The sequence below is a fragment of the Trifolium pratense genome, linkage group LG4, assembly GCF_020283565.1.
Source record: "Trifolium pratense cultivar HEN17-A07 linkage group LG4, ARS_RC_1.1, whole genome shotgun sequence".
Taxonomy (NCBI): Eukaryota; Viridiplantae; Streptophyta; class Magnoliopsida; order Fabales; family Fabaceae; genus Trifolium; species Trifolium pratense.
Genome location: NC_060062.1, coordinates 43,774,791 through 43,797,893, shown reverse-complemented (window position 1 = coordinate 43,797,893; position 23,103 = coordinate 43,774,791). Strand labels below are relative to the sequence as shown.

Below are 23,103 nucleotides of genomic sequence, written 5' to 3'. Positions count from 1 at the left end.
TTAAAGTTAAATACAGTGGGATCTACAGAGTTAAAGTTAAATACATCAGGCTCTACTGATTCTGATGGAGGTATGCTTAGTAAAGAAGAAACACAATTATCCCAAACTTTTCCACTCCTTTGCCACATTAAACTGTTCTCCTTATGTGGTTTAGATGCCAAAATAAATTTAGTCATGTCATCATGACATTGTTTTCCAACCTCATTCACAAGATTAAAACAACATTCATTACTAGCTGTTTGATCACCAACAAATATACTTAAGGTAATCTCATCACCACATGGTGGATATACCTTTTTTGCACAATTTTTCAAATAATTTTGATACCTTGTTGATGATGGACTTGGTGCTTGCACATTAGATGAAATTCCAATTTGGACCAACAAAGCAAAACATGTCAATACTATTGGTAATAAGTTAATGGTATTGAATGTAGCCATGACCATGAGTCAATTTTTTTTTGGAGATTTATGGTTAAGGTTAACTCAAATAATTTGTTGGTGGCTTGTTAGTCCTAATGTGAGCTATATATATTTATAGTTTAAAAGTAATTAATATTTGCATAATCAGTTTTTTGAAAACTTAGTAGTAAGTTAAAACCAAAATTAATTGAATTGATGTTGGCAAGTTTTAAAAACGTCCATAATTCAGTTTCATTAAACATGTTACACTTTTGGTACCATAAAATTATGAGTTCCAATATACAGCAAAATGATTATCAGTTTCATTAAAATTGTACGCTTCAAGTTTTAAATGTAGGTGCATTTAAAAAGAAAAAAAAATTAAACACCCATTTTTTCCTACACCTATTTTTTCCTACACCCATTGTTGCAAACTTGATTATAAAACCTTTTGATAAACGATTTTGCGGCTCAAAAGTTAGAAGATTAAAATATAATATTAAGTCTCTTATAGATTGAGATTTGGACCTCAAATTTCCTACACAAAAGCCCCATTCATCTACTCAACTAAATTTTTTTTTTTACTAATTACTAAATAAAAAGTATCCATTCATTCAAATTGATAAGAGTACATCGATGCAATACAAATTAAAAATCGCTAAAAATAAAAAGAATGAATTTACGAACAAACTCACAACATCCGTGTTAATAGCATAAAACGACATATTGCATAAACCTACATATTTGACTATATTAAAGGTTCCGAAATATTCATGCCTCCAGATCTACTCAACTAAATTAATCACAATTATATGTGATTAATTATGTATCGCAGATTTGTCAAAAAAAAAAAAATTATGTGCCGCAGATGTAATAAGAATTGGGAGTCCATGACACTTTTTTTTTTTATATATAATTAATTTGCTTATTGGATGAAAGTTTGCCCTTTTAATATGAACTAGTTAAGATCTCAACCATAACAATAAGTAAAACAGATTCTATATACCGAAAATTTTGTATTCCAATGTCCATTTAAAGTTTCGTAGAAGCGATGAACTATATTTCGCAAGTTGATGTTAAACAACTTTTCAGGTTGTTGAATTTCTATGCACCATAGGCAATTAGTGGAGTATTTGCGAAAGTATTTTTTTTAAGTAGTTTAATGTCTATACATTTCACCTTAAAGATGAATAAGGGTTGTATATGGAGGGGAGGGGAGGGGAAGGGAGGAATTTTAACGAGGGGAGGGAAAGGGAGGAGAGGGGTTTTAATTATTTATGTGTTTGATTCAAAATAAAGGAGGAGAGGGAAGGGAAGGGATTTTGAACTACATATTTGTTTGGTTCAGAGGAAGAGGGGAGGGATTTTAAAATTATTTTACTTTTTTATCCTTTGTAATCTTAACATAGTCTCATAATTTTAAAACTATAGTTCATATAGTTAAAAAAAAATATACTTCATAAATAACTTTGTTAATAAAAATAAAAAATAAATTTAGAAAATTACGTAAAAAAAATAACAAACAACATGCTTGTATTACGTAACAAGAACATATTTGAAAACAAAAGAAAAGATGTTTATGTAACATATAAAAAACACTTACATAAAAAATAAACGGATATAAGAAATTAGCACAAAAGTTTTTATGCAAGGTAAAAAAAAAATACTGAGTAAATTTTTTAGGCAGGAAAAAAATAATACTGTGTATATGTAACAAAAAGATTTGAAAAAAAAAAAGGTTAGAACATACAAAATAGGATAGTTTTGGTATTTTAAAATAATTATGAGGATAATTATGTTAATATAATTAAAATCATAATAACAAATATTATTTCCCCTCCCCTCCCCTCCCCTCCAAATCCCCCCAAATGGGGGGAAGCAAAAATTGGGATTTGGAGGGATTTTGCTCACCTCATCTCATCTCCCCTCCCATCCTAAAAATTGAACCAAACACAATTAATTTAAAATATTCCATCACCTCCCCTCCAAAACCCCCGAACCAAATAGACCCTAAGTGGAGTGTTCGGGGTTCGAACCCCGACTCTTGCACATATATGATACGAAAATCTTTAATGGTCAAATAGTGAACAATACATCATGAGCTTGTTCTTTTTTTGGTGGGATTGGAATTATCCACCGTAGTTGCATGACACAGTTAAAGATGCTAATCATTTGATTAAAATAGATGAATGAGATAGTTTTATTTTATGACACTGAATTGAAATTTGGACCGTCTATTTTCAATTCAATAGAAGAGATTTAATACGGTGTAAAATTACGTGTAAATTTTGCAGTAGGGAATCTATATCTCTTTTTTTTTTGTGTGTTCTAGCAAAACATTGTGAAAAATTAAGGTGAACACTCTAATACTCTAGACTTTAAGTAAAATTCAATATCATGTCATATTTTATATTAATTTATATATAAAAAAATTTAAATATAATTTTGAATGAATTTTATCTATAAAGTACAAATAACCAGCCAAATTAAACTTTAAGAGTAGTAATTTTTTTAGGCTTAATTAGTAAAATGGTCCCTTAAAGATATTTTTGGTTTCAGATTGGTCCCTTAAAGAAAAAAAGGTCCGAATAGGTTCCTTAAAGAAAAAAAAGGTCCAAATAGATCCCTTAAAGACATCTCCGTTAATCAGTTTGGTCCCGACCTTTTTTCTTTAAGGGACCTATTCAGACTCAGACCTTTTTTTTCTTTAAGGGACCAATGTGAAACCAAAAAATCTTTAAGGGACCATTTTACTAATTAAGTTTTTTTTTTACCTTACATTAATCATGATTGAATATTTACAACAAATAGTGTCACACTATAGATCGTGCAATTGACAACTTTTTGTGTATTTTTAAAAAATTAGATGAACTGCATCCACCTGTGTGTAGCAATAACTGATCATATACAAGCTAGAGCCACTTTATAAAACCATTAGTCACCTAAGATTTGCATATCCACTAAAAAAAAAGTCACCTGAGATGAGTGTAATTCATGATGTTACCACAGCTGTCGACGGCAACAAATTAATAGGAATTCATTTCATGTACAAAGTCTAATTTAATATTTAACTAAGTAGGCCTTCATTTATAGGATTAATTTAAAAATCAAAGTATAAGGTTCAAAAATGTTTTGCTTAACAAAAGATGGCAAATGCTAACCTATAAAGAAGGCTGAAGTTAAAGATGGAAAAATAAAACTTCTAGTGGTTGCAGCTGTATAGCACTTATGAAGAAGAAAAAAAGATTAATATTAATGATCACTCAACAGTAATAGTTAGGCCTTGAACAAGTGCTTTTTTAGTAAGGGGAAGTAAACAAAATGGAAACAAAACAAACCAATTATCCGAAGTTTTCTCAAGACATTCGTTGCATCGGCAAGCAACACATGTGTTATTGGTAGAAGGAAGAAGCCACACAACTTAGAATTAATCTCTAACTAAGTATTATATTTAGCTAACCAATACACATATTCATTTTTCTTTTTAGAAAGATGAGAAAACAATAAGGATCAATTATACGTTCCAAAAATATGAATAACTAATAACATGCAATTGTGCGAGGGTGAAAGTTATTGTCATCTTAAGATCAATAATTGATTTGGAATTAGATTCCAATGTAATGGTGCGATAGTGCTTGCCTAATTAAGTCTCAAGTCAATTAAAGTCCTTTGAAAATAGCATAAAGTTTTGCCATTTAGAAGCACGACCACGACTAGACGAAGAAATGTTTGTGATTTTTTTTTTTGTTGAGAGACTCCTCGAAGAGTTTCTTATTTATAAGAAAGTTTCCAACTAAAATTTAGAATTTTTTAACATAAAATGAATTATTTATGAATTTCTTTTAAAAAATTCGAATAACATATACTAGTTGAATAAAAAGCAGAGACAAAAAATCTTACAAAAAATGTTTGAGAGACCAAAACTTGCTATAATTTTTTATAGGCACCGAAAACAAAATTTAAAATATTTACTAGACTAAATACATATTTAACTCTTTGTTTTATAATAAATTGTTCTCAGACTATTTTCAATGAACTATATGTGTTGCTTAATAACAAAGCTAAAGACTATTTTTCTTCATAAACATGCTGAAGCAAAGATTAAAGACCGTTTCCATATGGTAAAAGGAAAAAAATATAGAAAAATTCGACTATTAATTAATTAATTGGTAGACTATGTGATTCTCACTAACTAGCCATCATCATATACATTCTTCCACTAATCTATTTATTTTTTAATAAGAAAAAAACATATTTCTACGAGAAAAAAAACACATATAAGGAGGCTTTTTGTTTATGTACTCCATCCCACCTTAATTATAAACTAAAATTTACATTTTAGATTTATTAAATAACGTTACACTTGGGTTAAAGAGATGAAATAAATGAAAAAATGTTTGAAAATCAAATTCAATTTAATTCAAATTAATGGGATATAATAATAGTAATAATAATTATTCCTCCGAATCTTAATTATAAGCAAAATATTCAATAAATCTAAAAAATGGAATTTTGCATTTTTACTTATAATTAAGTCCGATAACTATTACTTCATCTAGTCCTTAATACAAGAGATAATTTATTTTCTAAATTCATAAAACGTTCAATATATTTGCTATATTTTTTAGTTCAAATATATCATGAATTTAAAAAGTTAATTTAGTATCATACCCCCACTACTTTGAATTGAATTGAATTGAATTGAATTTGATTTTCAAACATTCCATTATTCCAATATTCCAATATTCCATCCCCTAGCCCGAGTGGAACGGATTCTAGAAGTCACAGTCACACGCAATTCTCAAACCCACCATTTGCTGTCTCTTGGGCATCACGTTCTCACTTTCTACTTTCTAACTCCCAACGCTAACGTAACGCTGTTATTTCTTCATCACACTACATCACAAATCACAACCAAAAAATTAAATAATACAACTATATACAGTACTACTACAATTATACATTTATTAATTATTACAGTCAATATTTATCACGTCATCACTCACGTGTCACAATTTTACGCGGTTCAAACCATATATAAAGTTCAATTTACTCACATGATGAATGTTGAATTCTTGTCCCACAAGAAAGTAAGCAACAACAACAACACCACCAAGCACGGTTCAACCATTATAAAACCTCTAAACACCACACAACAAAACAAACCACACTTCAAAGTTACAAAAACTACTCTGTTTTTTTTTCTTCCCGGTAACCGGTCAGCTGCACCATGAACAGCAGCGAAAACAACCAAAACAGCACAGTAAAATCGTTAGATTTCAATAACTTAAAAGTTATCTCCGCCGTGGGACGCGGCGCCAAAGGCGTCGTGTTCCTCGCAACAACCGGTAACCAGTCATCTAACGAGTGTGTTGCTCTTAAAGTAATATCAAAAGATCTTTTAAATCAGAAGAAATCAAAGAACAATCCAGAAGGTTCTGGAGAGTATAAGAGAGCTTCATTTGAACAAGAAGTGCTACGTCGTTTTGATCATCCACTTTTGCCACGGTTGCGTGGTGTTTTCGAAACGGAGAAAATCGTTGGATTCGCCATTGATTATTGCCATGGCGGTAATCTCCATTCTCTCAGAAAGAAACAATCTGAGAAAATGTTCTCCAATGACGCTATTAGGTAACAATTTTTCTCAAACTAAATTGTTGTTTATTGAGATTCAGGTCTTGTTGCTTCGATTCGTCTGATTATAAAGCACTATATGTATTTTTTTAATTAGATTTTGATTTTTGTTGTGAAGGTTTTATGCAGCTGAATTGGTTCTAGCATTGGAATATCTTCATGATTCAGGAATAGTGTATAGAGATTTGAAGCCAGATAACGTGATGATTCAAGAAAACGGTCACATAATGCTAGTAGATTTCGATCTATCTACAAAGCTGAAACCTAAATCGCCACTTCAATCACTGAGTCATGACTCGTCAGATAGATCTAATTCTTCGAAGGAGAAACACGCGAATAAGCGATTGTTTTCGCGATTCTACCGTTGTAACTCGGGGATCTCGCCGTGTGACTCGGATTTTGAATTGCAAAATAGTGTGAACTCGATGAAACGGAACGAATCGGAATCGGTTGAGAAATCGAACTCGTTCGTTGGAACGGAAGATTACGTGGCACCTGAAATTGTAAACGGAAAAGGTCATGGTTACGAAGTTGATTGGTGGTCGTTAGGTGTCGTATTGTACGAAATGTTGTACGGAACGACGCCGTTTAATGGGATAAATAGGAAAGAAACGTTTTACAGGATTTTGTCAAAAGAACCTGAGTTAACGGGAGAGAAAACGGCGTTAAGGGATTTGATTAGGAAATTGTTGGAAAAGGATCCTGACCGTAGGATCAAGGTAGATGAAATCAAGGGTCATGATTTCTTTAAAGGAGTAAAGTGGGACACGGTGTTGCAATTAGCAAGACCACCTTATATTCCTCCTTTGATTGAAGTTGAGAATGAGAAAACTGTGGGGTATAGTAAAAGCTATGTGGAGGTGTTTGTTCATGAAGTGTTTTTTCCTAAGGGTGATGATGGTAATAATGAAGAGAAAAAGAGTAATAAAATGGAAGAAAAGAAGGGTAATGGTGAGGAAAAGAGGGTGTGGATTGATAAGTTGAGTAGTAGTCTCAATGAGGATGATGATTTTTTAATTTTTTGATGAGATTTTTTTTTTATATAAGTATTTATTTTTGTAGATTATATATTATTAGGCATAATCTTAGTTCTAACTATAATATTATTTTTTGTTTATAGAAGAAATGATAAATATAACATGAAATCTCACACAATGACACAAATGAAAGAATTATAGTCTATGATAATAAAAGCAGTATGGTTCTAGCAAGTAAGCAAATTAGTGTTGCTGTTCTGTTACTCAAGGTGGTTGAATCCCACCCGATAAAGGCATAGGCGGCGATACTGTGATGGAAAGTCCTTCTTTTAGTCCCCGACTTTTTCTTAGGATGGATGTAGATATAATTAAGTCATCTCTTGGCGAATCTAGAACGCTATGAATATTCGGTTAAATATTTTAGTATTTGTCTAATGAATTAGTGTTTACATATAAATGTTACATAATTTTAAGTAAGAAAAAAGATTAGATATAGTAGACTATATGGTTAAAAAAAATATAATAGACTATTTGACAAGGTCTATAAACTACTTTGTTATTTATATGAGACCTAGCACAAATTTTTGACTGAAATTCACATTGAAAATTATTAATTTTAAAATCACATATCTTATGTAATTTAGTGGAAGTTAAAGATCCAATTATATGTGACAATCTCTTTTGATTGAAAATTTCTCTCCTTAATCCCTCATTTGTTTCAAAATAACATGTTTACTTGTCAAAAGTAAAATAAAAAGTTGTGTAGGAGATAAAGGGTTTCATTACCATAGCTGTATTTTATGAATCATGGTCAAAAGTTAGAAAAAAATGGAGACCAATCTATGAAGTACTATTCCATTGTCACCCACCGTGGCTGTATATATGACTAATTCATTATGAAAATAAAGAATGAAAGAGGTTTTGGTGTCTTTTGTTTTAATTTTCAAACTTAGGACTGTATGTTTCTTTATGAAGGAAAATAACTAAATGAATAATAAATATTCGCACTATAGCTTTATGACTTTATCTAAGCATTAAGCGCCATCCTTGACATTTCATACATGCATGATGCATGCATATATAGTTTTGGGTCAAATTTTTATTCATTTAAACTTTTTGTTGAATATTTTTTTTACAGATTTATAATGTGTACGTAGTGTACTTTGCTCCAAATATTCCACACATTGTAAATTTGTGGTTGGTGTTGTTAGATTTTTGGAATTTGAATGCAGTAGAACTTTGTCAAAGTTAACCATGGTGTGTGCATGCATGTCATCGATCATTTTCCCATTTGTGATATTTTTCTCAAATAATGGTAACGAGGAAAATACTGGGGCAATGAAGAAAATAACTATTGAATATTTCTAAATAAACAATTTTTTTAAAAAAATACATTGTATGTATTGTAAAAAAAATGATTGACATACATAATTATAGATTCTACAAATAAGGACCGAAACAACATAATTAGAGGCCTAAAATATATTCTATTGTGAGGCCTTCTAGAAAAAAAAAATGTAAAGTTGTATGAAAAATAAATAGAAAATCTAAATTTTACTAAGGTTGAGATTAAAATCGAGTCAAAAAGGATTTGAGACCTTCAACTTCACCAACTTAACTGGAAAATACTAAAAATTTAATTGTCACATTTATATTTATAACTAAATTGAACTATTTTGAGGCCCTTTGTTTTCATCCAAAATTTTGGGACCTAAAATCTTTACTTGGGTTGCTCGGCCATTGGGCCGGCGGCTATGGCACAAATCATTCAACCATTGAAGCTCAAGCATGTAATCAGACCATGAACAATGAAGCTCAACTTTTTAGTGTCACGCAAGATGAAAGACAAAATGGTAATCATAGTTACATACCACAAAACAAATTATAAAGTGGTTGAACAAATTATAAACATATCTAAATTCAAAAAGGAGGTGCTAATTTCAATTTGGTATAGTGCTCTTGGAGTCTCTTGTAATTCAAATTGAATTCTTGTTCTTTCTTTTCGAGGCTGGAAGTTTTCTCAAGGATTTCCACAGCTTCTGAAGATATACTTTTGACTTCTTTCATAATATCGACTCTTTTTTCGTGACATTTCGAACAAGTATCTTTCAAAAGAGACTTTTCTTGATGAAGTTTATTTACTTGCTGCTTAAGCAATTGAATTTGTGTTTGTATATCCTCAATTTGATGATCTATATCTCTGATTTTATTCTGGCCAGCAGCAATTGATTCAGAAAATCTCTTCATCTTGTCCTTGGAAGCCTGAAGTTTAGACATTGTATTTTTGTGGTTCACTTCAAGCTCTTGAAGAGAATCTGCATTATCTCGACTACCATCAATGATGATTTCGGCTTCATTGAAGATTTTAGTGAGCTCAGTAAGACCCAAAACGTGTTTCTTAGACAGTTCATCGACCCTATCATCGAGTTCAAATAATAAACCTTTTACCTTTTCTCTACGGTTCATGTCATTTGGCAGATATTTTAAAAGGTTACTCGAAAAAACTAGATGTCTTAAGTCATCAAGCAGTGTATTAATTGGGTCCATCTCAACTTGAGTAGCTTTTGCTTGTTTTGTAGATTGTGAGGTCTTTGAGGAAAAACTGAGTTCACCTGAAAGGAGTTTCTCCATCATGGCTAGAGGGTCCTCTTCAATAAGTTGCTTGTATTTAGAATAATTAACTGGTGAAGCGATGAATGCTAGTGTCTTTGCCAGAATACGTTAAAAGTACCTTATTTACCTTCCTAGAACGTTTCAAAGGTGGGAGGCTTTCATAGTCTTCATCAGAGTCCACCCAATTCCCCTGACATTGCCTATATAAAATGTATTATTTCAAAGAAGGGTTCAAAAAAGGAAATCAAATTAAAGTGCTTATGAATTTCAGTGCAGTCCTTCAAAAACTAGTTTCTTTGATGACTTCATTATTGTAAATTTGTAATCATCATCCCAATTCTATTGTGTTTTTTTTCAAGGATAATAATATATACTAGGGTACTTTCATCTCTTTAGGGACTTTTGGCTTTTAAGACAACAAGGAAATGCAAATGGAAATTAATTCCATGTTCTCTTAACTAATAATAAAGATCAGAAAAGGAGAAATGATAAAGAAGGAACCTGTCAAGCTGATAATCAACAAAAGTGTTGATTCCAGCATTTGAGAGTGATGCGTGAAGATGTGATACGAATTTGCTGCGCGTGTCTTCTCCTCTGAAGTTGAGGAACACGTCCTAGAGCCATTGATGATTGGGGAATGATGATGATGATGACGATGAAGACAACATTGATTTGAAATTGAAGTCAAAGTTTAGAAGAAAAAGTAAAATTTGCAGAAATCATTTACTACTTTGTCCAATCCGCGGAATAAATTTTTCTGATGCCAAAATAATTGGAGTCACATGCAGTCACCCAGATTTGGATTCTTTGCGGTTACTCACTTGATGCAGTTGTTGATGCAGTTGTGCAGTCACAATTTTCCGATTGTCTAGATAGTTTAAAATTTTAAGACTGAAATTTCACATTTTATACAATTAAAATATCCATTTATTATAGACCGTTGGGAATGTCTAACTATAAACAATCTTAGTCGTTCTCATGATGAAATTATAATTTAAGATTTTGACACTCTTGAGAAGTTTTTTTTTTTAACAAGTCAAAATGAGATGTATATTATAACCAATCAATGAGTATCTTCAGCACAATTGAAAACATAAAAATAACCCAAACAAGTAAGTGGGCATGAAACAATTGAAAATATCATTTACTCCATAGTGTGTCTACTCCTCTAGCATTATTCTTCTATATATATAATACGATGTGACTCTGTCTACATTTGGAGTATAATTCAAGTCTCAATATAGTTTTTTGTCACTATTTATTACCCCATGTTTTTTTAGTCAAGCTCTAAAAATGTAAACGAGTATCCATTTACACTATCCACAGTCCACACTTTGTTCGTGAACGATTTTATCTATGGATACAAGTTTTCTTGTCATCCTAATTAAGAATAAATCTTTTAAAGTCAACAAATCCTAACTAATCTGTCAAATACTATCACTTATATTCAAACCTTTTTTTTTTAACTCAACTCATATTCAAACTTTTTTTTTTTTGAACCAACTCATATTCAAACTTGAAATCTCAATATGTTGTGCATGAGAATTTAGTAGTGTCTTCAGGAAAAGAAAAGAAAAAAACAAAACTGGATTGGGTGTAATCGGCATCCCTTGACTGCATACGGTCAACAATATTATAATTGTTTGATTAAGATCAGACAATTTAAACTTAAAAGTTAGAAATTATATATTTTAAAAAATTGAAACTTTATTAAAATCTAAACCATTTGATGTTACGATGCATTGAATCCATTTTCGTAAAAATGTCGTCAATTAAAATTCCAATTTTTTTTTTCTTTTTTGATTTATAATAAAGATAAAACTCAAACATAAAACCTTTAACATATACTACTCAAACCCTCTTGCTTGAGCTAACCCTTATTTTATGGGTTTGACTCACATAAACGACTACTCCCTCCATCTCAAAATGAGTGAGCCATGCACTATTCACATATACAATATTTTTCTATTAATAAATAAAAACAAATATTAGCATATAAGATGTTGTTTGATTCATCTCGATAAATATTTTTAAAATATTATATTTTATAATTTTTACTATTATACATATTAATCGTTAAAGTTATATATTGGCATGCGTGACGCAGTCAACTGGCTCACTCATTATGGACTGAGGGAGGACACCTGTCAATAGACTTTTTACGAAATTCCAAATTTTGTGCAGCGTGAACTGAATTGCAGTCAACAGTAAAATGCTGAGAATAATCCATTTCAACTTTTCAAGCCATCATAGATTCCTTTTTTTAGATGAAGTCATCATAGATAAATAATAAAATAACTTGTCAAAACAAAAAAGTCGTCGTCATCGCAATAAAATAAACGAAACGACGACCAATCGTGACCGACTGGTGTGCGTGGCACGTTTTGGAGTTATCCTCACTTCCACCTGCAAATTCACCTCACGTCTGCTCACTCTGCAAATTCACTTTTCATAACTACTTACTACAACCGATTTCAATTTCATAACAATCTTCTGTTAATGGCACAAGAAACCGTTTCTGGTGCTGAATCACCACAGCGTCGTCAAGGTTTATTACGAGATCAAGTTCAACTTATTAAAAGAAAGGATTCATCATCTGATCGTTATGAAATTGTTCCAATTCAAGATTCTTTATCTTTTGAGAAAGGATTTTTCATTGTTATTCGTGCTTGTCAGTTATTGGCTCAAAATAATGATGGAATTGTGTTAGTTGGAGTTGCTGGTCCTTCTGGTGCTGGCAAAACTGTTTTTACTGATAAGGTTTTGAGTTTTATGCCGAGTATTGCTGTTATATCCATGGATAATTATAATGATGCTAGTCGAATCATTGATGGAAACTTTGATGGTACGGTATCATCTTTTCTATACAACTTTTTCTTATTGCAAAGTTTGATTTATTTAATTTATTGTTGCAAAGTTTACTGTTACACAATTCTGTTTGGATAAACAACTTATTAGGCTCAACTAGCTAATAAACTAGTTTATAACGGATAAGTTTATAGGGAATAATTTACAGCAGATAAGGTAGTTGATTGAATTTGTAGTGTTTAGTAAAACTAGCTCTTCATCTATGTTTAATTAATATTTTAAATTTTTTTCAAGTAAGACGAGAGAGATAAAATCGGAAGAAAAAATTATATGCTATAAGTTAATCGAATTAACTTATCAAAGTAAGTTATGAGCTAGTAAAAATAAGCTAAAGTTGGTGAGAGAAAAATGTAATCAAACAGGTTTTTTTTTCTTCTATATAAGCTTATAAATTATTAGCTCAAAATTTGGCATTGCCAAACAGAGCCTTAATTAAGTGCCTATAGCATAAACACTATTCATTTAAGTGTTTTAATGTACTATAAGTTGTTTCTATTACCAAAGATAAAATAAAGTTAAATTGTTCTCATGTAAGCTATAGAATGTTTTCATAAGCTATCTTAGAGAGCTTATGAAAATACTAGTAAGCTGAAAACAACTTATGAATATGTCATAAGTTATTTCTGTAAGTTCTCTTAAACAGTCTTACAAGTGCTTCTGTGAGAAGAAAAGTTCAAATAAGTGGGAGCTAGATATAGCATTTTTTATTTATTGGATAGAATCCATTTTATCTATGACCAGTGGTAGAACCTGTGTCAAGATTTTTGTTTTTTAGGGTGAAATTTGTATAATGTAGAAAAGAGAAGCGAGGATGGTGTCCCCTCCCACTTTCTTGGCCCATAGTAGACTACACGGCTTTTTGTCCGCTATATATGCAACAGTTATTTCAATTTTCGGACATATATAAGTGAGTTAAAAGTTGGTTAACTTTGGTATGAATAAACAGCATTAATGAGGTAACTAGACAACATTACATGCATAGAAATTTTTGAAGTGGGACAAGATAGCTGTTAAAAATACTGACAAATCATTTGTCTGTGCGGGCGCGCAAGTAACAATATTATGTGCAAAGCGCGTTTCAAGGTAGAATAAATGATAGTGATACAAGATAACCATTAAAAGTACCAACAAATCATGCATGTCATGTTTATCATCTATTGTTGATAATATGGTCAAGTTTCCCACAGTATATAATCTTATTTTACTCATTTCATTTACTGGAAATGCTTTTACATGTTTATCATCTTAGTCAATAATCAAGAATTAGGAAGGGATGTTATGTAAACCAGAGTTCTAATGTCATCATTATTTGAAACAGACCCTCGATTGACGGATTATGATACCTTGCTAAAAAATATACAGGATCTTAAATCAGGGAAGCCTGCTCAGGTTCCGATATATGATTTCAAGTCTAGTTCTCGCATTGGATACAGGTTGTGTACTACTCGTCTTCACCTTTTACGAATATGCAAAATTTTCTTTTATAGTTGTGCCATCTAGGTTTACTCTCACCAATGAGGTAAACCCGAAAAGTAGAATACAAAAGCTAATAGAATTTAACCATGCCATCCATTATGAAGTTAATGTATTAAAAATGCTTTAGGTGTGAAAGTCGGAAGTCCTTCAAATGCTTGGTTATATGGAATCTTTGGATTGTGTTTGAATTATCTATGAATAAAATATTATTCAATAATCTATTATGCTTTTACTTTTGGATATCCAACTTGAAAAGTGATTGGTTTAGAGACATATAACCTGTGAATTTATTAATGACGTTTAGATGTACATGTTATATGCAAATGCTCAATTTTTTTTTTCTTTCTCCTTTTCCTTTTGAAAAGTAATTTTTCTGTGCAAGTGAATTTGTCGGTGATTATAACCAATTTCACTCACATGCCCAAACATATTGATTACCAAAACAGCTTTATAATAGAAAAACTTGTTGTCATGTGTGGATCAAAAACATATGCATAATATCCTGTAACAACATTTTTGTAGTATGCACCGTTGCTCTCTGTCTCTGCATTCACCTTGCAACATTTGCAGTCTGCGATGTAGAGAGATACACAAAACACGTACGTGTACATGAGTGTTTATTGTGTGGCTAGAAGAGGTGCAAGAGAGCATGTGGAAATTTGGACACACACTAGCTTTAACAAATAACATCATTTTATTCCTAATCAAGATGAGATTGCATTTATACTTATTTGTTGGTTTCTTTTGTACTATTTTCCTTACAGGACTATTGAAGTCCCTAGCTCTCGTATTGTAATCATTGAAGGCATATATGCCTTAAGTGAGAAATTACGACCTTTGCTTGATCTTCGTGTTTCTGTCACTGGTGGAGTTCATTTTGATCTTGTCAAACGTGTTTTACGAGACATTCAACGAGCTGGTCAAGAGCCTGAAGAAATAATTCATCAAATCTCTGAAACGGTTTCTCTCTGATCCCATGTTAGAGTTTGTCTTTCCTTTACGAGTTTCGGAAACGTAAATCTTTAAGCCTAAGAGTTATCTGCTATAATTCTTACCTGTTATTTTGTTTCCTTTTGTAGGTATATCCCATGTATAAAGCTTTTATAGAGCCAGATCTGAAAACAGCGCATATAAAAATTATTAACAAGTTTAATCCATTCACTGGATTCCAGAATCCCACCTACATATTGAAGGTGATCCTATGCTATATATTATCATACAGTAATGTTCTTTATATTTTCAAGTGTCTTCTTGACAATACATTACTTCTATTGTTTCAACTGTTTTAGTCAGCAAAAGCTGTGACAGTGGATCAAATCAAGGCAGTTATTGCTGCAGAGCATACTGAAACCAATGAGGAAACATATGACATATATCTTCTACCCCCTGGAGAAGACCCTGAAGCATGTCAATCATATTTGAGAATGAGAAACAGGGATGGGAAGTACAATCTTATGTTTGAGGTTAGGTGATTTAAAACATAACACTTTAGCAAGACCTAAGTTTTGTTTGAGTTGGTGATATGATATGCATTTACTTATATGCCAATGTTTCACTCATAGTTTCTTGTCCTTCTGTGAGATAAAAAATGGTCCTATCTTTTTGAGCAAGCAGTTTTCTACTTCACTTTTCTTTTCTTTCTTTTGATCGATCTCTATGGTATGTGTGTATGCATATGTGCTAATAAAAAATTCGGTCAAAAGAAGTGTCAAGTTTGGTTGAAAAAGTTTGAAAAATATTTGAACACTTGTGCTTCACAATGGAGGATACTATTGAAATTACAGCTTACAAACTCAGGGTTTTGCAGATCCTGTCTTTTGATACCCTACCTTCACATGTCTGAGATTAGCTGAAAAGTTTGCACTTGCAGCAAAATTACTAGAAAATCCCTATATTGATTTCTTGTTTTCAGGAATGGGTTACGGATAGTCCATTCATTATATCACCTAGAATTACTTTTGAGGTCAGTGTGCGCCTGCTTGGAGGGCTGATGGCCTTGGGGTATACAATTGCAGCAATCCTGAAAAGAAGCAGCCATGTCTTTCACGATGATAAAGTGTCCATAAAAACTGATTGGCTAGAACAACTTAATCGCCAATATGTCCAGGTATCTCTCCATTACTTTTTTTTTCTATGCTTGTTGATCACGTGAAAAGTAGTTTTAATCTATACCCTTATTGTCAGTTGTCCGTCCATCAATTGTACCTAAAGATTATGTTCTTCATCTGCTGATATAATTTTTTGGGTACAATAAATTGGTACCTAAAGATTATGTTCTTCATCTGCTGATATAAAATTTCTAATACTAGCTTGACCCTCTTCACACAACCTGCTCTTTTCTCTCTATTCTTTTGTTGAGTGTTTCTTCCGTTCATATTTGTTATTATTAACTTGTAACCGGCTTGCCACGGGTTCTATTAGTGGAAACAAGCTCTCATTTATTGGGGTAAAGTCACTTCTTGGCCCACCTAAGATCCCATATTAACGGTAATGAGTGTTGACCCACACCCGGTTAACTCGCATATGCTAAGAACATGCCAGGATTAGTATTCTCTCAGTTTAATGTTTTATTGATTTCAAATCTTGTCTGTTTTATGATCTTATGACATATGCTAAGAACATCGGTTGTTTCAATCTTGTCTGTCTTATGACTTGGATGGGTAGAGGTGGTTATGAATCATTTACTTCATAATTACATGCCGAGGTTCAAACAACCGATGCTTATGAAGTACATGTGGTAGAATGAAAGAGTTTTCAGTCAAACATATTTGTTGATAATGTATTTTATTAGTTTACTAAAAAAAGTAAAGTATCACACTACTAGTACAATATCTTATTCTAGAAAATATTTTATACATTATACATACTCTACTTAGAATATATTAACTATCATATATATTTTGATTAACGGTTTCTATGGTATATATATAATAATTCACTGTTAATATGATATAAAGGTTTTAAAAATATGGTTTCTTTTGTTCTTGGTTTCATTTACTGGCATATCCTTTCGGTTTCCTAATGCATAGCTATTTTAAAGCCATTTTCGTATCAATACAAAAAATATTCTCCAGATTAAGGGTGTGTTTGGTTGGGTGGAAGGAAAGAAAAATCAGAAATCGAGGAACAACTTTGGACTAAACTTTTAGTACAAGTTCATTCATCGATTTCCGAGTTTTCCTTCCTTCCCCCTTTCCTTCCACTCAACCAAACTCACCATAAGATTAGTAAGTTATGGTCCATTGTTCTATTAAATTAAATTAAGCAGGTTGGTTGTTTATAGTAGGATTAGTTCTTGTGTTCCGTTGGTGTTTATTTATAAATATATTTGACCTACACATATTTCCTTTTCTTTTCTGTTTGCGTTGCTGTAATTCTCTCCTTTTTTTGTTACAATATTGTCTCCTTGTTTGATAGGACAGTGGCCATGGAACTTGGGCCAAATGCCTATATATATTCCATGTGTGTATGTGGTTTTATTGTTTTAAGTAACCAAGTATTTGTTCATGTTGTTTTGAAGGTACAAGGGAAAGATAGAAACTATGTTAAATTTGTGGCGGAGAAACTGGGTTTGGATGGTTCCTATGTTCCTCGCACTTACATTGAACAAATTCAACTAGAAAAGCTTGTAAATGATGTGATGGTATGAATACTCACACTAGCTTCTTCTTGTGCTTTGCATTTGTACAACAAATCACTGATCTAGTCAAGCTTCAGACACTGCCAGATGATCTGAAGTCAAAACTCAGCATAGAAGATGATTTGGTTTCAAGCCCCAAAGAAGCACTTTCCAGAGCTTCTGCAGATAGGAGGATGAAGTATCTTAATCGGTACTTACTAATTTTCTTCACATATGTAACTTGCCTTATAAAGAAGTTGACATGTTGGTCTCCTGCAGTGGTGTTTCACAGTCATATTCAAATCAAAGGGACAAGATGCTACCTAAGTTGACTAAACTTGCTATAAATAACAGAAGTTTTAATGGGAGAGCTCTAGAATCACCTGCTCAGATGGCCAACCAAGTAAGATATACTCCCTCCGTCCCAAATTACTATAAGGGAAAAAAGCCCATTTTTTTTGTCCCAAATTATAAGAGAAAAATCATTTTCAAGAATGTTTTTTTTCCTTATTTTCATAAAATTAAATGCAAATTGCATTTAATTTCTTCTCTCTCTCATTTTCTCAATAAACAACAACCAATAAAAATTGTTTTTACATCTTCCTATGCAACTTATTCCAAGTAAAACCCACAAAAACATACTTCAAATTCTCATGTTTTACTTTTTCTTAATAAGTGTGATTTTTTTATTTTCCCTTATAATTTGGGACGGAGGGAGTATTTGTTATAAGAAGTCATACACTGACAATCAATTTAGCTACCTCATTCATTGATGTATTACCCATCTTTCTTATTTTATGGAACATAGAAAAGCTACTGCTGAGTCTGTAGTAGATAGAAATGTTGAAAGAATATTGAGATGCAATTCCACTGCATATTGGCAATAAACTTAGAGAATGGGAGCATGTTTATATTCAACTTTCGAGGAAATTTATTTATGCATTATTTTGGCTTAGAGAAGGTGCTACAATTGATAGGTGTCTGACTAAAGGTTTTATTTTCTGTTTATTTTCCTATTCATTTGAGTGATTCAGCCACTGATATTTGCTTTTAAGCTAACAGGTAGTTATCATTCAACTTTCTGATCAAATTTCCACACTAAATGAAAGAATGGACGAGTTCACCTCCCGTATTGAAGAGCTGAATTCAAAGTTTGACGTCAAAAAAGTTTCAGCCAGTCAACAAAACTTGGCTTCACAGGCTGAGGCCTGCAATGGCTCTGTCCCCACTTCTCTCTTTATTACTGGATTAGGCAATGGTTCATTAACTGCTGGATCATTGCTTCCTCATTCTACATCTTCCTCTCAACTGGTTAGAGAGTCTCCCCTGATGGAAGAGGTAGGTGATATATCCTCTCATTTTGAATTCACGTGACAATAAGTGTGGTATTGCCGTATTGGATTAAATACAGAATTGAACATTACTTTGACCATGATGCACTGTTCCTTCCCCCGTCCCCCAATAGGTATTACTTGTTGCTCGAGGACAGCGTCAAATCATGCATCAACTAGACACTCTGAGCAATCTTATGCATGAATACTTCGGAGAAAGATCGCGGCTGGGAAGAACAGACCAGGCAGGCAGTGTGCGTGAAGTTGAATCTGTTGCCATCCCCCTGGTTCTGACTCTGGCCATTGGTGCTGTTGGTGTGCTCTTGTTCAAGGGTTTGACATCTAAAAAATAACGTGTGTCTATTTTGTTTTTTGTAATTACCATTTATGAGAATTCCTCATCAGTATAGCTAAAAGGCTTCTGTAAACAGTTGCCGTTCTGCATAACATGAAGCAGTAGTGAACAACCTTAGGCGCGCTGATGGGTATATATTGACATTCACTAAGATGTAACATATAACTCATATCTTTGTGCTGATATAAGTAATAAGTGTAAACGAGCCAATACGTTTACTCAATATATAAGCTTGTTAATATCTTTGTGCTGGCAAAATAATCCATCCACATGATGAAATATTCACATAATCAGATTTCATTAGTTTGAACCCATATATCCAGTGTTTTTTCTAATCAATATATCCCATGGGTATGGTTTTAGATACACAGATGTAACAAGGGGTTGCCGTGCCGTGGAGATGGGGACCTGGTAGTAATAAGTTATTGCAGTGAATCTGCGTGGTTGCTCGGCAGCTGTTTTGGGGCAGTGTTGCTGTCTGGCATTTTTCATGCTGGAAGTTTTGATGATGCTACTTTCAACTATTTTTTAATTTTGATAAAAAATTAATTTCTGATTTTTTAGAAAATAAAATGTTCTTATTTTATTTAAAATTAATAAAACCTATAATTTTGTACCACAAAACTTTTAATATTTACAAATCATAATCTTTGCTATTTCCTCGCCAAGCTTAAGTTTTTAGTGAGAAAAAATTTAACTTAACTTCTCTCTAACTTAATTCGTCCTAGGGATAGTGGTGACGGTTTTGTACCACCAAAATCACCTTTCTGCGTAGTCACAGATTTGCAAACTATTGATTTGAATGAATATCTTATTTTTAGTAAAAAAAAACTTTTTTTTTATCAATTTATTTTATCTCACCTTAGCGCAAGTGTTTATTTTTTCCTCAAAGCCTTAGCCATAGGCTATACATTATAAAATATAGCAAACAAGCAACCAATGTTTCTTGCTGGGTTATTTTATTATTAAATCCACCCCAACCAAACTAAAGAATTGCCAAAAAATAAGTAAAAAGGGAAAATGTCACATTTGTATGTCAAAGAAACACTAATTTGCTTTAAATACTCAAAACATAATTCCTAATAATGACTCTGTTGTCTTGTTTCAGAAATAAACATGGTACAAAACAAAAAATTACAGTTTTTCTTTTGACAATAGAAAAATATTTTAGAATTTTTACTCTTTTGACTTGAATTATCATTTTTTAAGCTCGCATTAATAATTAGAATTGAGCATTACATTCAAACATCAGTAGACTGATAAAAAAGATAAGCAAGCAACAACCTTTATAATAAGGAAATAGAAAGATCACTTTAAATACTCAAAACATAATTCCTAATAATGACTCTGTTGTCTTGTTTCAGAAATAAACATGGTACAAAACAAAAAATTACAGTTTTTCTTTTGACAATAGAAAAATATTTTAGAATTTTTACTCTTTTGACTTGAATTATCATTTTTTAAGCTCGCATTAATAATTAGAATTGAGCATTACATTCAAACATCAGTAGACTGATAAAAAAGATAAGCAAGCAACAACCTTTATAATAAGGAAATAGAAAGATCACATTATCCATAGATCAAAATGATTGCAAGGTACATTGCCAATATGTTAATCCATTGTAGCTAACAACAGTACAGATACATTGTGTTTGCTTCAAAAAAGTGAAGTTGTAAGCTCAGTAATATCAGATGCAACTTCATCGTACTCTGACTTTAGTTTTTCTTGTGCCTCTTGAGCTAGTTCTCCCTTTGAAGGTTTGGTCATCACTAAAACACAACATGTAGGCCTCTTTGTTGCTCCTGCAGTTGCAAGGTCCTGGAAAAAAGATCTTAATAATTTAGTATATGAAATTTCAAGAACTAGAGCAATTAAATTTATTATTCTCAACATATATGAAACCAAATTATGGAATAGCAGCTTTTTTCAAGCATAACAATTTCATAAAAAAAAAGTCCATGCTTGTGTGTAGGTTGCAGAAGCAAAAATGAATTTTTTTTTCTCTATAAACTGTGCTATTTCCTTCATATTACAGTTCTATAAGATGGTTATAAATGATGCATCTAAATTGAAAGTTTATCTCTTAAGGAATGACATACTCTAAATGATTCAATCCATTAAAGAAGGGAACACATTCAATTTTTTTTGAAAAATGAACAATTCATATGCACTTAATTCTTGATAATTATTAGTCTTTTTATTATAAATATAAATGTTGGCTGAATAAGTGAAGAAAAGCACTCAAGTTCCACCAAAACTGTGCAGCACAACACCTTTTGACCGGTACTCCAATAAAATCTTATTAATGGCGAAAACATCTTAAAAGAAAAACAACTATGGCATCAAATTAAACTCAAGAAATAAGTGTAGATAGTAAAAAAAACACTTAGTCTATAATATTAACTAAAAAATACTTCCTCCATTACAAAATAAATGTTGCTTTAGCAAAGAAACATTTAGATTTTATTCAAAAAATTAGAACAGATGAAGTAAAAAGCATCAAGATTCAGGGTAAAATTAGTTACTTACTTCTTTAGATGGGACATATACATATGGAATATCAGCTTCTTCGCATAGAATAGGAACATGAGTGATGACATCAATTGGTGATATGTTCCCAGCTATAACACACACTCTACATAAACAAAAGCAAAAGAACATAAAAATTGGGAATTCACATAATCCTCGAGACTATGTGCATTTTCTCAAAGAGGATAAATGAGAACAACAGCTCTGAAAACATTAATTAATTGTTTCTAAAGCCCATAGTAAACAAACTAATTTAAGCTTAATACTGACCCTTTTTGACCTCGCCTTATACTTTTGACCACTTCCTTAACCCCTCTCTTTATGCACTTGTTTTCAGCAGCTGAAAGAACACACATAAGTTATAGATTAATACAGTCACATAAGATGCGTGTATGTATGAGATAGTGTCAAAACAATTCATTCTCTCCTAGGAAAAAAAATACAGTTACAGAACAAACAAATAAACATCAGCAGCAAATATGGCCCAATTTGGATAAACAGCTTATCTGCAGCTTATAGCACAAGTGCTTCTCATGATAAGTGCTTACATATAAGCTATTTCAATATCATGATAAGTGCTTACATATAAGCTTCTCATGTTAAGTGCTTACATATAGGCTATTTCAATATCAAAATATAAAATAAAGTTAAATTGTTTTTGTATAAGCTATATGCCGATTTCATAAGCTGTCTTTAAAAACGTAAGAAAATAAGCTGAAAACAACTAATAAACAATGTCATAAACTGTTTTTCTGAAGTTCTTATAACCTCATATACTAAGTTCAACTACTACTAACACTAACAAAATCACTAGTGTTACCAAACTAAAATTTGCCATTCAATATATTAACATCAAGCACAAAATTTCACATACTTCATTCCATAGCATTGATGTGTTATACAATAAGAACCTTATTCATTTATACATATTCAGCTTTGAAGTAAAAGTAAAGTTTTGATTTTTCTTACTACATCGATCAACCCAGAAATACTAAAATGCTTAGAGACTATAATAACTAAAGTTAACGATTTTCACTGATTCAAAGATTAGGTAGATACCTCTTTTTACAAGCTTGAGTGTTTTCTTGGAAAGCTTCTTCCCAGCAAGAGGTTTTGCAATGGGAGCTAACGCAAGAATCTTCTTCCTTTCAATCTCTTTCTGCGCCGATTTCTCACCTTCGCCGTCGCTCCCCATCTCTCTCTTTCTGTGTTCCGGTGAAAGAAATTTGGGAATTTTAGGGTTTTACGGTCTCAGGAATCTCAACTCTGAGTAATTAGGGTTTATTGAGAGACACGTGA

General features: G+C 31.9%; 3 protein-coding genes across 4 annotated transcripts; 2 read left to right on the top strand and 1 right to left on the bottom strand.

Annotated features, from left to right (window-relative positions):
- The first annotated feature begins 5,463 nt into the window (after positions 1–5,463).
- LOC123923831 (serine/threonine-protein kinase OXI1-like) lies at positions 5,464–7,246 on the top strand. Its single transcript, XM_045976573.1, has 2 exons — positions 5,464–6,032; positions 6,154–7,246. Exons 1-2 carry the CDS (start codon positions 5,632–5,634, stop codon positions 7,058–7,060), a joined length of 1,308 nt encoding a protein of 435 aa, XP_045832529.1. The 5' UTR covers positions 5,464–5,631; the 3' UTR covers positions 7,061–7,246.
- Positions 7,247–11,829: 4,583 nt separating this feature from the next.
- LOC123923830 (inorganic pyrophosphatase TTM1-like) lies at positions 11,830–19,497 on the top strand. Of its 2 annotated transcripts, none has more exons than XM_045976571.1 (11): positions 11,830–12,470; positions 13,812–13,926; positions 14,734–14,929; positions 15,049–15,162; positions 15,259–15,432; positions 15,882–16,076; positions 17,490–17,612; positions 17,687–17,799; positions 17,868–17,991; positions 18,651–18,926; positions 19,054–19,497. In XM_045976571.1, the coding sequence occupies exons 1-11, from the start codon at positions 12,125–12,127 to the stop codon at positions 19,270–19,272; spliced, it is 1,995 nt and encodes a 664-aa protein (XP_045832527.1). In that variant the 5' UTR covers positions 11,830–12,124; the 3' UTR covers positions 19,273–19,497. The 2 variants fall into 2 exon arrangements, with proteins under 2 accessions (XP_045832527.1, XP_045832528.1); XM_045976572.1 differs by having other exon boundaries at positions 11,942–12,470; positions 13,856–13,926.
- Positions 19,498–20,799: 1,302 nt separating this feature from the next.
- Positions 20,800–23,103, bottom strand: LOC123923829 (H/ACA ribonucleoprotein complex subunit 2-like protein). The gene is made up of 4 exons (XM_045976570.1): positions 22,864–23,103; positions 22,075–22,144; positions 21,805–21,910; positions 20,800–21,093 (listed from the first exon to the last, which is right to left on the bottom strand). Exons 1-4 carry the CDS (start codon positions 22,997–22,999, stop codon positions 20,932–20,934), a joined length of 474 nt encoding a protein of 157 aa, XP_045832526.1. The 5' UTR covers positions 23,000–23,103; the 3' UTR covers positions 20,800–20,931.